At 43.9% G+C, this 16,344-nt stretch overlaps 1 protein-coding gene, 1 long non-coding RNA gene and 1 other non-coding gene across 3 annotated transcripts; 1 reads left to right on the top strand and 2 right to left on the bottom strand.

Moving 5' to 3' along the window:
- The first annotated feature begins 1,793 nt into the window (after positions 1 to 1,793).
- On the top strand, positions 1,794 to 5,529 carry PEX12 (peroxisomal biogenesis factor 12). The gene is made up of 3 exons (XM_023190820.3): positions 1,794 to 2,441; positions 2,744 to 3,297; positions 4,138 to 5,529. The coding sequence occupies exons 1-3, from the start codon at positions 2,316 to 2,318 to the stop codon at positions 4,535 to 4,537; spliced, it is 1,080 nt and encodes a 359-aa protein (XP_023046588.2). The 5' UTR covers positions 1,794 to 2,315; the 3' UTR covers positions 4,538 to 5,529.
- Positions 5,530 to 6,009: 480 nt separating this feature from the next.
- Positions 6,010 to 12,499, bottom strand: LOC111525419. Its single transcript, XR_002726098.2, has 2 exons — positions 12,100 to 12,499; positions 6,010 to 6,443 (listed from the first exon to the last, which is right to left on the bottom strand). It is a non-coding gene; the product is annotated as an uncharacterized LOC111525419 (long non-coding RNA).
- LOC111525439 lies at positions 6,565 to 6,659 on the bottom strand. The gene has a single exon (XR_002726108.1). It is a non-coding gene; the product is annotated as a Z30 small nucleolar RNA (small nucleolar RNA).
- Positions 12,500 to 16,344: the final 3,845 nt, after the last annotated feature.

Here is a 16,344-nt window from a genome sequence, read left to right as displayed (position 1 = left end):
TTGGTGAGGCTGGTCACGAACTTGACCTCAGGTGATCCACCCGCCTCGGCCTCCCAAAGTGCTGGGATTATAGGCGTGAGCCATCGTGCCCGGTCTCCTTTTTCTTACGCCATTCATTTAGTTAACTTCTGGAGTACTTCCATGGGACTGTCAATCAAGACATCTTGCCTTCCCCTGGCTAAGAGTAAAAGAGAGGGTGGAGAGGGAACTTGAACCGAGAGGTCAGTCGAAATTTGTATCATGAGCATACACACAAACAGAAATTAGTGGAAGCTCGTTCATTGCCAACAATGTTGCCTGGATACGTACTTCTAATTCCTGTTAGGCAGTCCCAATAGTATTGTTACTTTCTTATTCTTTCAGGGCTGGCTTTACTTATTTTTGTGAGCTACTCCATACACTTCTAAACTAAAATTCCGTTTTAGTTTAAATTAGCCTGTTTCTTTTGCTTGTAACCAAAGATCTCTGATAAAAATGTTTAATTTCCTGCTTTAGTTGATGCTACTTCTCAACTTTGTATTTTTGCTATTCACTTAAGAAAAGCTTGCACATAACAGTTACTATTAAACAAGCACCTAATATGTATCCAGGTGCTTTATATCAATAGACTATGTCTAGTCTTAAAACTCTGCAAGGTAAAAATCATGTATCAATATGATGGATTTTGGTAGAGTAAAAAACACTTTTTATAACTATAATTAAGGACAATTTGCAAGATTTTCTCTCCTATTGGAGTAACTAAATCCAAACCTTGTTTTTGAGGGTTCTCATTATGCAAACCAATTATTTTTATAACATAAGGGCCTCTAGGGCAGTAAACAATACCTTCTATTCCCAGTTATTTAGCCCAGAGGTGGCACTTCCCAGAGGAAGGGAGGAGAGGTGGAACTCTCATAAGCCTGTGTCAGCCAACTCCAGCGAGACAAAGCTGTACATAACATAAAAGTACTTTACAAACCTTAAGGTAAATCACATTCGTTTTGGCATAAAAACGGCATGAAAGCAACCTGTCAAGTGTCCCCAGTGCATGCTAGTTACAATTCATAAAGCTCCCTGTTTTAGCACTGTATTCACATCGCTGGTGGTGACATATTCAACTGTGTTCAAGGACGGAGACCATTTTCTTCCAGTATAGCAAGAGCATGGAGTTATGCCTGAATATAGCCAAAACTTGGAAGACGTTAAACTACCAGCTTGGATGAAAATTAACCGTCTCAAGTACCGAGGAACAAGCATGAACCTTTCTCAATCCAATCATCTTTCCTTAAAATTGGCGGCAATAAATCTAAGGCTCCTATCTCCTGCTTTGTCGCTTTAAATCCTTTCTGGAAGGCGAAGACATATAAATAAACCACCATCCCTGCCGCGCGTGTACAGCAAAGTCTTTTCCACCTCCAGATTCCCTTCCTCCCTCCGCCCCTAGCTCCATCGCCTGCAGGAGGAACACAGGGCTCAGCAATTGGCCCGAGCTCTGGCTCCCGGCGCCAGACGTCTGCAAGGTGCCCCAAACAGCTTGTCAAAAAGACCTCGCAGAGAGAGGTTCAGAGCTGTAGCTTTCCAGCGAGGCTACCACGCAGACCCAGCTACGAAAACTAAAGCAAACCAGCTGAATATTCATAGCCAAAACCAGACCGCAAGAACCCTCTTCTATTTCAGCGGGGCGGGAGCGGAAGTTCGGGTGGATCATAGAGTTCTCTAGTTCCGGTTTCCGGGCCGCATTCGGGACTAGAGTGCCTCTCTTCCGCCAGGCGTCCCTGAGGTCCCGGTGGTTTCTATTTCCGGGTGCGGCTTCTGTCATAAAGCGGAGACCTCCCTTCAAACGTGGCGTCGTGGGTTCTTTGCGCCTCGCGTGGGGTCAGCGAGCAAGGACGGGCGCGGACGGGGATACTCAAAGCCAACAGCTGGAGCTAGCCTTCATGTCCCGGCTTACAGTGGCACGACTGAATCCTTAGAGTCGGCTGGCTTTTGAGCTCTCACGATTGGAGAGGAGGGGGGTTTTCTGGTTCGCAGCTCGAGAGGATCGCGTCCCCCCGTCACGCTCTGCCCTGAGGTGCAGCATTTGACAAGTTACCCCCTCGCACATACCACTTCCACCCAGGTCCGAGTTAACTTTGTTATTAACCTTCTTGAGACTCCCCTCCGCCTCCAGGTCTTTTTTTCCCAGTTCATTTTTGCCCTTGAGTTTCGAGTTTCAGATATCATGCAGAAAGTTTACCTTTAAGACTGAGCACGCGTCTGATACCCTTCCTCCCGAAAAAGTTCATGCTCACGAGAGAGTTTGTGGGAAAAGTGAAAGCCAGTACACACAGGAAACTATGGCTGAGCACGGGGCTCACATCACAACTGCTTCTGTAGCCGATGACCAGCCATCCATCTTTGAGGTGGTAGCACAGGACAGTTTAATGACAGCAGTGAGACCCGCTCTTCAGCATGTGGTAAAGGTAAGGTATTAATTCTTGGAAAGGTTTTAGGGACCACTGGGTAAAAACCAACGAATAATTTGTGCTTATTTGGTAGCCTAGCGTTTGAAATAGCCAATTTGCAAATAACTTGTATCCCATGACTTAAGAGTTATTGAGTCTCTGTTATGTGTAGAGACCTGTACTGAACACCCAGCACTTCAGGGTCCAAAAGTGACTTAAGACAAAATGTGTAGACTTTAGAGGAAAAGGGGGAATGTAAATAGAAAGTGTAGAACTTGTGTAATGGAGTGAATTTTACTTACTGCTTTATTTTGCTTTAGGTTCTTGCAGAATCAAATCCTACCCACTATGGCTTCTTTTGGAGGTGGTTTGATGAAATCTTTACTCTGCTAGATCTTCTGGTCCAGCAGCATTACCTGTCTAGAACCAGTGCCTCATTTTCTGAAAACTTTTATGGCTTAAAGAGAATTGTAATGGGGGACACTCACAAGTCTCAGAGACTGGCTAGCGCTGGTCTCCCAAAGAAGCAGCTTTGGAAATCAATTATGGTCCTGGTTCTTCTTCCCTATCTGAAACTGAAGCTGGAGAAGCTGGTTTTTAGCCTGAGAGAAGAGGATGAATATTCTATTCATCCCCCTTCTTCCCGCTGGAAACGATTTTACAGAGCCTTCCTGGCAGCCTACCCATTTGTGAATATGGCCTGGGAAGGATGGTTTCTTGTACAACAACTTCGATACATCCTAGGAAAAGCTCAGCATCACTCACCACTGCTGAGGCTGGCTGGAGTTCGGCTAGGTCGACTGACAGTTCAGGATATACAAGCTCTGGAGCACAAACCAGCTAAGGCCAGCATGATGCAGCAGCCAGCCAGGAGGTAAGGCCTTAACATTTCCAAAAGATCTTTAGTTAGTAAATTCTAAAATCTATCCCAGTTTTGTGAAATTCACCTGTTAACTTTGTGGTATTGCATAAAGTCACAGAAAAGCTATTCCTTGTGTCCATAGAATAAGGACTGTCATCCTGCTAACCTTTATCATACTAGGTATACTTTAGTGCATACTTGCTATGTCCCAGGTCTTGTGCTAGGTGCTTTCTTTACGTACATTATCTTAATCCTCAACACAACCCAATGAAGTAAATGTATTAGCTCACAGTTGAGGAAACTAAACCCAAGCAGTTAAGTACCTTGCCAAGTTCATGTAGCTACATAGCTAGAAGGTGGCAGAGCTGGGATTCAAGCCAAATCAATACAGTTCTAAAGACTGTGTTCTGTGAGTCACTGCACCCAGCCTAAGACTGTGCTCTTAATCATGTTGTTGTTGTGCTCCTTCTAGTTCATATTTATGTTCTCCTACAAGTTCAAATATATACATTCCTCAATACTGCTTTTTTGTTAAGTGAATTTTTTTTTTCTGGATCACTATCTTCCACTGAAAAAAGGGAGATCTATATAATCAAATTCTCTACTGATTTCTCTTTCAAAACACAAAACCAAACCCTAATCATTTGTTACTAAAAGCTTAGCTCCTATGCCCCTAGAATACTGTAAATTAGAAAGAATCATTTAGAATAGATCCTTAAGGAGATAGTCTACCAACCATTCAGTCCCAGTGATTCTGATGAAAAATGTAAGAACTGCATTTATGTTAGTCACTTTGTAATTATACCTAAATAAAGTTTCTTTCTTTGCCTCCTTGTTCTTTTCTCCCAACAGTGTTAGTGAGAAGATGAAGTCAGCTCTGAAGAAAGCTGTGGGGGGTGTTGCCTTATCCCTGTCTACTGGCCTTTCTGTGGGTGTATTCTTCTTGCAGTTCCTTGACTGGTGGTACTCATCTGAAAATCAAGAAACCATCAAGTCATTGACTGCCCTGCCTACTCCACCACCACCTGTACACCTAGACTATAACTCTGATTCTTCCCTCTTACCCAAAATGAAGACTGTGTGCCCACTGTGTCGTAAAACCCGGGTGAATGATACTGTTCTTGCCACCTCTGGCTATGTGTTTTGTTACCGCTGTGTGTTTCATTATGTGAGGAGTCACCAAGCTTGTCCCATCACAGGTTATCCAACAGAAGTACAACATCTGATTAAACTCTACTCCCCTGAGAACTGAAAGGGAATTGTGTCTTATCCTCACAATAAAAGTATTGCACTATAATGCCACAGAGCTGGTTTCAGTATGGTACTGAGTTGACACTTCTCAGCCTCAATTCATAACTATATGAAGTTTAAATGACTATATGGATTTCTTTAAAAGGATATGTCCATTTGATCCTAACCTTTTAGCCTGCTCTCCAGAACCCTACTTACAGTTGACCAAACTGCTTAAAGTAGAAGAATCAGGACTGGCAGGGGATATGAGGGCCAGTGTAGAGATTAAACAGAATAATGAGTACACAAGTTTTTGTCTATCCCTTTCCTTAAAATATAAGAAGTACAGAAGCTCTTGGGAAAAACCCAGGTTAGACCGCATAAAAAATAAAGTGAACAGTGAGGTGTTAGCAAGTCTTTTTAGAAAAGAAAGCATTTACCTGCCTGTCTGTAAGGTGGAAATTTCATCAGTTTGCAAACAATAAGAAATGTAGACCTGCTCTTGATAGAAATGCTTAGAAACACTTTAGGGGGGAAAAAAAGCTCCTTCCATATACTGTGACCCATTTGTTAAGTGACATCTATAGTTTATCAGCTTTTAAGGATAAAAAAGGATATCTTTAAAGTTGGATATTTAGGATATTTAAGGATATTCCTGTATGAGCTCTCCATATCTTTCTTGAGAAACTGGTTAAAAAAGGAATAGGGGTTGAGTGTTACAAAGAGACTAGTCTGAAGATTCCTGTATAAAAGCAAAGCTAACAAGCAATGAAGATGTGAAGCAAAATACTAATCTAATTGTGTAAAGAAAGGATATTTTAATAAGTTCTTTCTGCTTGCTGCTTGGAGTTTGCTAAACTCTCATGAATTATTCTGGTTATTACTAAAGTTTCTATGAAACACAAGTAGATTTTAAGAATAAATGTTTCTGGAAAAGAACTTCCATGTTGTTATGATTTTGTAGAAATGTAAAGATTACTTGAGGTGTTTAAAATAAATTTTTCATTCAGACTACCATTGACTTTTTGAGGTGTTTTTATATTGACATTTTGCCAATTCAGTTGTTGGAACAAAAATCCTCTGCTCCAACAATAAGAATTCAGCCTCATGCAAAATACCTTGCATCAACTTAAGAAACACTTAAGTTGCCTATGTAGGAGCATTTATGCCATTGGATTGGCAGGCTGGTGAAAACATGGTTTAAAAAAAAATCATCACTAGAAGAGGAAGGATGAAAATGATTTTTGAGAGCCTCTGCTGACACAGGTGTTTTCCAATACTTTAACTCATTTTACCAATTCAAAGCACATTCTCTGATAGCACAGAGGTGATGAAGCTAAAACTTTAAATAGAATATCCCATGGATTTTAACATTAAGGCATTTATGATGTTAGCTGAGACAATAAAAAAAATTTAAACTTTTATATGCCATAAGAAAAGTGTAATGGATTTTAAAATTCTCATTAAACCTCAAAGGTTTTACTAAAGCAAATATCATGGTTAATTAAACATTTTTTTTTTTTTATTTTTTTACTGAGACAGAGTCTCACTCTGTTGCCATGGCTTGAGTGCAGTGGTGTGATCTCGGCTCACTGCAACCTCCACCTCCTGGTTTCAAACAATTCTCCCACCTCAGTCTCCCAAGAAGCTGTGATTACAGGTGCGTGCCACCACACCCGGATGATTTTTGTATTTTTAGTAGAGGCAGGGTTTTGCCATGTTGGCCCAGCTGGTGTTGAACTCCTGACCTCAAGTGATCCACCCGCCTTGGCCTCCCAAAGTGCTGGGATTACAGACATGAGCCACTGTGCCCAGCCAATTAAACATTTTAAATACAGTAATAAGTGAATAATAGAATTGAGTCAGATTCAGGATTGAAATGATGTAGTCCTCCGTGAAGAATTCAAAGCAAGATTTTTCATCTCAACCTAAGAAGGAAAACATAAGTATCAGTAATTCAAACGAACATAAAGGAAACATCTTAAATGTGATAAAACCAGTGTCCAAACGGGATACAACACACCTGTGTGGAAAAACCACAACCAGAATCAGCTCAGAGAGAAGATTAAGAGATCATACCCTGGTCAAAGCCAACACTGAAGCAATGGCAATACCAGGTCAGACTACTTCACTCATCATCGCATCGCTGCATTTCATCTCCTTGTATTACCTAAGAGTGCCCTAGTTTCACATCCAAGAAAACACAGGCTTACCTATGAGAAAAATAAAGCCTTCTATTCAGGTAAGTTTCAACCATGGGTTTCCAATTAATATTTCTTTCTTTTCTTTTTTTTTTTTTAAGACAGGGGCTTACTCTGTCACCCAGGCTGGAGTGCAACGGCCTGATCATGGCTCACTGCAGTCTCAACCTCCCCAGGCTCAGGTGATCATCCCACCTTAGGCTCCCAAGTAGCCGGGCCTATAGTCACAGGCCACCACATGTGGCTAATTTTTGTACTTTTTGTAGAGACAGGGTTTTACCATGATGGCCAGGCTGTTCTCAAACTCCTGGACTCAAGCAATCCACCCTCTTTAGCCTCCCAAAGTGCTTGGATTACAGGCGTGAGCCACCATGCCTGACCTGTTTTCAATTAATATTTATTTTTATTTTTTATTTTGAGACAAGGTTTCACTCTGTCAACCAGGCTGGAGTGCAGTGGTGTGATCATGGCTCACTGTAGTCTCAAACTCCTGGGCTCAGGCGATCCTCCCAGGTGGCTAGGATTACAGGTGCACGTCACCACCCCTGGCAAAGTCTTTTTTAATTTTTTGTAGAGACAGGGTCTTGGTATGTTTCCCAGGCTGGTTTCAAACTCCTGGCTTCAAGTGATCCTCCCACCTTGGCCTCCCAAAACCCTGGGATCACAGGCTTGAGCCTATAAGCCTACCCTTAGCCTAGTTCAAAAGCAAAAGCTTTAGAAAATATATTTTCTTTTTTTTTTTTAAATTTATGTCCTTTTTGTGGAGACAGGGTCTTGCCCTGTCACCTAACCTGGAGTGCAGTGGCATGAGCATGGCTCACTGTGGCCTCAAACTGCTTGGGCTCAAGCTATCCTCCCACCCCAGCCTTCTGAGTAGCTGACATCTCAGGTGAGCACCACCACACCCAGGTAATTAAAAAAAATTTTTTGTAGAGACAGGGTCTTGCCATGTTGCCCAGGCTGGTCTCAAACTGCTGGGCTCAAGTGATCCTCCCTCTTTGGCCTTCCAAAATTCAGGTGTAAGCCACTGTACCTGGCCTAGAAAAGATTTTTTTTTTTTTGAGACAGAGTCTCACTGTTTCCCAGGCTGGAGTGCAGTGGCACAATCTCGGTTCACTGCAGCCTCTGCCTCCCGGGCTCAAGCAATTCTCCTGCCTCAGCCTCCCCAATAGCAGGGACTACAGGCATGTGCCACCACGCCCAGCTAATTTTTGTATTTTTAGTAGAGACGGGGTTTCACCATGTTGGCCAGGCTGGTCTTGAACTCCTGACCTCAAGTGATCTGCCAGCCTTGGCCTCCCAAAGTGCTGGGATTACAGGCGTGAGCCACTACGCCCGGCCTAGAAAAGATTTTCTACTAAATTTCTTTATAAATGCCAGTTCATTTAATATGCAATTTGATTTATAATTCTTCTGCCAACAAAGATTAAAATTATAGTCATAAAAGTTTTTAAACCAGAATCTTCTATCTGAAGAGTCCAAGAACCCAGAGAGGCTATGATTTGCCAAAGATCCATAGGAAATTAACTGCAGAACTGGAAAGAGAACTTGAGGTATGATTATCAGATTTATATTTTTTCAGTAACAACTAAATTAAAGGTTCAATTTCATTTTTCTTTAGGGTCCTAACTTTAGATTTACTAATGAGGAAGGTCATGGAAGATAAAGAAAGCAAGGTGAAGCATGGGTAATTCACAATCTGAAAAATCAATTTGTGAATGAAAAAGCTGACCTCCACTCCACTCTCCATTCTACTCCCTCACTCTGTTGCCCAGGCTAGAGTGCAGTGTGCAATCTTGGCTCACTGCAACCTCTGCCTCCTGGATTCAAGTGATTCTCCTGCCTCAGCCTCCCGAGTAGCTGAGACTACAGGTGAGCACCACCACACCTAGCTAATTTTTGTATTTTTTAAGTAGAGATGGGCTTTCACCCTATTGGCCAGGCTGGTGTTGAACTCCTGACCTCGTGATCTGCCCTCCTCAGCCTCCTAAAGTGTTGGGATTATGAGCGTGAGCCACCGCACCCGGCCTCTTTATTTTATTTTTTGAGACGGATTCTCACTCTGTCACCCAGGTTGGAGTGCAGTGGTGCTATCTCAGCTCACTTTTGCCTCTGCCTCCCGGGTTCAAGCAGTCCTACTTCAGCCTCCCAGGTAGCTGGGATTACAGGCATGCGCAACCAGGCCTAGCTAATTTTTGTATTTTCAGTAGAAACGGGGTTTTGCCATGTTGGCCAGGCTGGTCTTGAACTCCTCACCTCAAGTGATCTGCCCACCTCAGCATCCCAAAGTGCTGGGATTACAAGCATGAGCCATCCCACCTGGCCTCTCCAGACTTTCAAAATGATATTGTCAGTATCTAAAAATTCTGGGGCCACCATATACTGCCTTCAGCCATCTCTCAACATCAATAGACTGATATTCCCTAGTTAAAACTGACAGCTGTTGGTCTGTGTTCACCATTCAGCAACTAAGCTCCATAAAGAGGAAAAACTAGGTTGGGCGCAGTGGTTCGCACCTGTAATCCCAGCACTTTGGGAGGCTGAGGCAGGCAGGTCACCTGAAGCCAGGAGTTCCAGACCAGCCTCAATGTGGTCAAACCCCATCTCTATTAAAAATACAAAAATTAGCTGGGTGTGGTGGTGGACGCCTGTAATCCCAGCTACTTGGGAGGCTGAGGCACAAGAATCGCTTGAAACAGAGAGGCAGAGGTTGCACTGAGTCGAGACTGTGCCACTGCACTCCAGCCTGGGCGATAGACTGAATCTTTGTCTCAAAAGAGGGAAAGTAACTTATGAAGTGCCTGTTACACAAGCGTTATGCTTGACCTTTTAGCTTATCATCTACAGGTGGAATGAGTACACATTAGAAATAAGAGACTGGGCGCGGTGGCTCATGCCTGTATTCCCAGCACTTTGGGAGGCCAAGGCGGGTGAATCACCTGAGGTCAGGAGTTCGAGACCAGTCTGGCCAACATGGTGAAACCTGTCTCTGCTAAAAGTACAAAAATTAGCTGGGCATGGTAGCAGGTGTCTGTAATGCCAGCTACTCAGGAGGCTGAGGCAGGACAATAGCTTGAACCTGGGAGGCGGAGGTTGCAGTGAGCTCAGATTGCACCACTGCACTCCGGCCTGGGTGACAAGAGCGAGACCCTGTCTCAAAAAAAAAAAAAAAGAAAGAAAGAAATAAGAAAACAGAGGTTGAGAGAGCTTAATAATTTAAATAAATCTGCCAGAAATAATGAAACTTGTGAGCAAAGTCAAGCTCTAAACCAATGAGTGCTTGACTCTAAAACCCACGTTCCTTTTGGCAGACAATACTGCTATCTCAATGGGCCTCCTGCCTCCAGTCTCTCTCCCATCCAATGTACTTTGAATCTTACAAACATACTAACCCTTATATATGGAGGTGTGATTAAGTCATTACTCACTACTCACAAGCATTCAATTGCTCCCCACGGTCTAGGAAATAAAGTCCCATGACTTTGTTTAGCAATCAAGATGTTTCAAAACAGACCCAAATTTATCCTTAAATACACCATAAATAAACAAAACATGTCTTTTGTTTGTTTGTTTTTCTGAGATAGAGTCTCGCTCTGTCACCCAGGCTGGAGTGCAGTGGTGCAATCTCGGTTCACTGCAACCTCAGCCTCCTGGGTTCAAGAGATTCTCCTGCCTCAGCTTCCAAAGTAGCTGGGATAACAGGCATAAGCCACCATGCCCAACTAATTTTTGTATTTTTAGTAGAGACGGGGTTTCCCCATGTTGGCCAGGCTGGTCTTACCTGACCTCAAGTGATCCACCTGCCTTGGCCTCCCAGGTGCTGGGATTACAGGCATGAGCCACCGCACCTGGCCTTCAAACATATCTTACAGTCTAATCAACCCAGATTTTCCTTAGTCCTCATATTGGCTCTATTTGACCTTATGCCCTCCATCTACAAAGTCTTTTCTCCTCTGTAGAAATCCTTTCTGTACTTCAAAATCCTATCTCTGCAGTTTGTAACCCTCCAAAATGCCATCTTTTGCATGAAGCCTTTTTTCATCAATCCAACAGGAGGGACCTGTCCTCCTCCTGAATTATGAAAGCACGTTAATATCTGTTTTCTGGTACCTATTTCACTTTGTATTTTAAGATCCAGACAGCCAGCCTACCATGTAATTCAAGATCTTTACAAGTCTAATCCCTCCCTATCTGCTCCATCCTCAGCTGGGCAAACCTCCCATGTGCTCTAGCCACATGATGGCAGGTACGCCTTCCTAGTTCCTGGAGTGCCTTCTCCACCCCTTTCGATGGGGAGAAAACCTAAGTATACTTTTTTTTTTTTTTTAAGATTTTTACATTTATTTGGATTCTTAGTTTGTGGGAAAACAGTAAGATAGTCACATCTAGATTGTTACATAGTTCAGGCTTTTTAAAGGGGATATTTAAACACAGAGTATATAACTTTAAAATGCTGTATAGTTACCATAAAATAACAGCAACGAGAAACTAGCACTGTTCTACCTGCCTTCTCCCCACAACCCAGCTGTGGGGAGATTTGCCTTATCACTCAAAAAACGGGTCAAGAGTAATCATCCCAAGTTTAGGTTGAAGGGGGTGAGATGACAGCCAGAGATTAAAAGCTCACACATCCATAAGCAAGGTCCCAGTCAGGCATCTGGAAGAGCAAAGGGATGGCTCTGTGCTGCCTGAGTAAAAGGCGCTTTCGTGGAGGGATAAATACCCACCCTAAGTATACTTTTTAAACTTCACTCAAGACCGGGCGCGGTGGCTTTCGCCTGTGATCCCAGCACTTTGGGAGGCCGAGGCGGGTGGATCACGAGGTTAGGAGTTCAAGACCAGCCTGGCCAACATGGTGAAACCCCATCTCTACTAAAGATACAAAAATTAGCCGGGCATGGTGGTGTGCGCCTGTAATCCCAGCTACTTGGGAGGCTGAGGCAGAGAACTGCTTGAACCTGGGAGGCGGAGGTTGCAGTGAGCTGAGATCGCGCCACTGCACTCCAACCTGGGAGACAGAGCGAGACTCCCGTCTCAAAAAAAAAAAAAACAAAACAAAAATAAGCTTTACTCAAATATCACTTTCCGTTAAATGTCCCTAATTACTTCAATCATCCCATCTTCTCTCACAGCACTTTCTTCCACCACAGCACGCATCACAGGCCAACTACTCACCAGTTCACGTTTTCCGCCCTCTCTCCCACTTGCCCAATCAGAGTTCCTAAAGAACCAAGACTATGTTCTACCGGCCTTTGTAGCCACTGCACTCGGAATGGTGCCTAGTACACAGGAATGAGCTCAATTCATTGAACGAGCGACTGTTCCTACTAAACCCTAAGCTCCTAGATTATAAAAGCATGAACACGTTATAAATCCGACTTACCTCCAACATTTCACGTAGGTAAAGACCATACCTCAAGCACCTCCAAGCCCTCATTCCCCCAGCCTCTACCTCATGGCGCTCTGCACAGCCATCTGCGCACAACCTGTGCTTACACACAGGAGGCCCTCAAAATAATACTAACAATCTAAGGTCCGAATCTCACGAACTCCCGGGAAGACAGAGTAAGGCCAGAGCCAAGGCTTGAACCAAACACCCAGGCAGGGGTCTGCAGCCCGCTTTTTAACTCGTAAAACTCCTACGACCTGGACTGTCTCAGGAAGCCTGTTCTGGCCTGAGGAGGATGAAGGTAGCCAAGCTCTCCAGATTTCAGTCCCAGGTTAAACATGCTTCCCGTGTCCCTCTCCTCTGCTTCTCCGCCCGGCTCGGGTCTTACAGCCTAGCGTGGCTCTCGCCGAACAACCAATCCCGCGGCGGACATCGGGTCACGTGGGCGGCCCTGAGGCGTGGCTGGTGCGAGGAGCAGCCAATCGAAGGTCGAGGCGAACGTCGGGGTGGAGCGGAAGCGATGGCGGACGCATCTTTTCGGTCGTCTCTTTGCGTCGCTGTCTCTACCCTGAGAGTTAAGCCAGTCGCTTTCCAAGTTCCGAGCAATTCTCTCCCGCCCCCTCCACAATTCCCCGCCCTCGGCAGTCGGGGCGACTGTTAGGCAGAGTGATTTCTCCAGTACCCTGTTTCGTAACTGGGAATGAGCATCTGAGGCAGGATTGTAGTAGTGTGTGTGTGTCCTGGGATTGCAGGAAGAAATGGTTTTGGGTTTTTTTTTTTTTTTTTTTTTTTTGACACAGGGTCTCACTCAAGTCGCCCAGGCTGGAGTGCAGTGGCGTGATCTCCTCTCACTGTCACCTCTGCCTCCCAGGCTCAAGCGATTCTCCTGCTTCAGCCTTATGAGTAGCTTGGATTACAGACAGGCGTCACCACGCCTGGCTAGTTTTCTTTTTTTTTTTTTTTCCGAGATGGAGTTTCGCTCTGTCACCCAGGCTGCAGTGTAGTGGCGCGATCTCGGCTTACTGCAACCTCCCTCTCACAGATTCAAATGATTCTCGTGCCTCAGCCTCCCAAGTAGCTGGGATTACAGGCACCCACCATCATGCCCGGCTAATTTTTGTACTTTTGTGGAGACGGAGTTTCACCGTGTTGGCCAGGCTGATCTTGAACTTCTGACCTCAGGTGATCCTCCCGCCTCGGCCTCCCAAAATTCTGGGATTACAGGCGTGAGCCACCGCGCCCGGCCTCAACTGTATTTAGATTGGTGGGGGGCAGAGAGTGAAAGCAGAGAAAGCTATTGCAATAGTCCAAGTGAGAGCTAATAGGAGCTTAAATTAGACCGGCAGTGGAAATAGAGGAGTGGCATACGAAAGGCGAATGAGGATTGTGATGAATGTTAGATAGGGATGGGTAGAAGGACAAGAAGAAATAAAATGGAGAGTCTTCAGTACCAGACCCACTCAAGGCCTCTTTCGTTCGTTAAGGATTGGAGAGATTAGACAGTGAAGACAGTGTGCCTTTGCGTGTGCTATTTGTCTTTCTCCCATCTATCTCCCTTTCTCTCAACCTGTTTTTTTCTTTCTTTTTTTGAAATGAAAGGTCTCACATATTTTTTACTGAACCCAGCCAACCAACGCGTTCATAACAGATTCAGAGAGTAAAAATATATTCCCAATAAAAATGTTCAACTCCCCAGATAGTGGTGACATTTTCAGCTTGATATGGTAATGTGATTGTGACGATCAGACAGCATAAATATATGTGCCATTTCATGTGCAATTCTTTATAGACCCAGCTTCGTTCTTCTCCAATGTCTCCTTTTGGAGTTTTACCTGATTTTATTACCGATTTTCATCCAAATCTACTGGAGAATGGGACGATTTTGCTTTTGTTTTTTTGCCAGGAATCGTTTAATCCTGAAAGTCTTGTGAGAAGACATGGCAAGAAGCAGAGTCAAGCACACACCACGATGGCAGAGAAACGAAGAGAGGGGCCAACCTGTTGCTTTCTTACTTACAGGTTCCAGCCCACAAATCATCTCATTTAGGAAATCTTTTCTGATGCTCACTCATAGTTATTGTCATTCCTAGAACACCTAGAAAACACTGCTCATACATTGCAAACTCTCCAGAGTGGCACTGGGGTGTAATGGTCATGTATGTGGACTATTTTGGCAAGTAACTTGAATTCTTTGTTCTTCAGTATCACTATTTGTAAAAAGGAGGATAGTAATAGCATCTACCTGATAGAACTGTTACAAGATCAATGACAACAATGCCTAATACATAGAGTGCTCAGTCGATGTTATCGTATGTGTTGTACTGTCATGAGTTGCTTAGTACATGGTTTCCCTCTTTAGATTGTGAGTAATCTCAGCTCAGCTTACTGCAACCTCCGCCTCCTGGGCTCAAGCGATTCTCCTGGCTCAGCCTCCCAAATAGCTGGGATTACAGGCGTGCACTACCACACCTGGCTGATTCTTGTATTTTTAGTAGAGATGGGGTTTCGCCATGTTGTCCAGGCTGGACCCAAACTCTTGACCTCAAGTGATCCACCCAGCCACCTTGGCCTCCCAAAGTGCTGGGATTACAGTCGTGAGCCACCGAGCCCAGCCAGGACGTGTGTCTTTTTCTTCCAACGAATAGTAAGGCTATGTGGCAGGATGAGAGTAATTGGGCTTTGGATTCAGATAGATCAGCGTTCAACTCTCAGCTCTGCCACTTACTAGATGTGTAACTTTGAGCTTTACCTCAATGAACTCAGTTTTTTTCTTTTATGTAATGTGAAATAACGCATGTCTTGCAAGTTATTCTGAGGATTATATTTGAGAATGAAAGTTGCATATTTGGCTCAAGGAAGGCAAGCTTTTATTTTGATGGGTAGCCCTAAATTGTAGTACCATGTTTAGAACATTGTAAGTGCTCAACAATTGATTATCATTATTATTATTTGAGACAGAGTCTTGCTCTGTCACCCAGACTAGAATGCAGTGGTGCGATCTCGGCTCACTGCAACCTCCGGCTGCTGGGTTCAAGCAATTCTCATGCCTCAGCCTCCCAAGTAGCTGGGATTACAAGCACATGCCACCATGCCCCGCTAATGTTTGTATTTTTAGTAGAGATGAGGTTTCACCATGTTGGTTAGGCTGGTCTTGAACTCCTGACCTCAAGTAATCTGCCTGCCTTGGCCTCCCAAAGTGTGGGATTACAGGCATGAGCCACTGCGCTAAGCCAACGATTGATTATTGAATGAAAATGACAGTACATGCCAGGCACCATATGCTGCAAAGAGCACATGACAATACACATTTACTCTTTATGTATATCATTTCACTTCATTCTGACAAATATTCTGTGGAGGAGGCTCTGTTATTATTTCCAGTTTACACAGAAGAAATCGGGGGCTTAGGTTAGTTTAACAAAGTTCTCATAGCTAGAATGTGGCAGAACTGGGATTTGAACACCTTAGGAGCCCCAAAATAGCTGATTGAATGAAAGAATGAATGAAAGTGAGGAAACTTACACGGAGTCAGGTAGTGGCACAATGGAGCCCTTGTTCACTATTCTATTTATACTCTTTGGATCATCTCTATGAAAGAACTGAGGTGAGATGGAGGCACCTGCGGGTAAAGAGACCAACTTTTCCCCTTTAGTTGCTATTTGACAGTTTATGTCTGATGAACATGCAGGCTTATGTCTGGTGACCATAAGTACTACTGTTGATAAACAGAAATGCTTAGTGAATAAACACATCTTAAATAAATTCGGGGTTCTTGTTCTTAGCAATCATCAATAGCATGGCCAGATGAATTTTCCTGAGACAGGAAAAAGCATGATCTAAGTTACTGATTTCAAATTGCTTTGTATCAGGAACATTTGCTTGGGAGCTATCAAAGCCAAGATGTGAAGTCCTCCATGGCCTGACAACCTAACTATTCATATCCAAGGGACTTGACTAAGGAGCTTTGAAGAAGGAAAAGAAGTTCCCATTGCTCATTTTCCACGTTATTCCCTGTTTCTCCTGATTTGATCCCCAGTACTACCCTGCAGAAGAACAACAAGAAAACAGTAATCTAGTTCCTAGTTCTCCTGACCAAACGATGTTATTCCTCTTGACTGGGAAGAAAATGGGGAGGTACTTATAAGACTTCTGATTTTGAAGGCTTTCAAGCAATCCAGGATCCCAGACTTGAAAGAGTGAAAGAATACAAGTCTTTGAATTAGACAGACCTAGTTTTGA

This window comes from Piliocolobus tephrosceles, chromosome 16 (assembly GCF_002776525.5).
Source record: "Piliocolobus tephrosceles isolate RC106 chromosome 16, ASM277652v3, whole genome shotgun sequence".
NCBI classification, from domain to species: domain Eukaryota; kingdom Metazoa; phylum Chordata; class Mammalia; order Primates; family Cercopithecidae; genus Piliocolobus; species Piliocolobus tephrosceles.
Note: the sequence above shows the minus strand (reverse complement) of the source record. Positions and strands in the feature narration are given on the sequence as shown.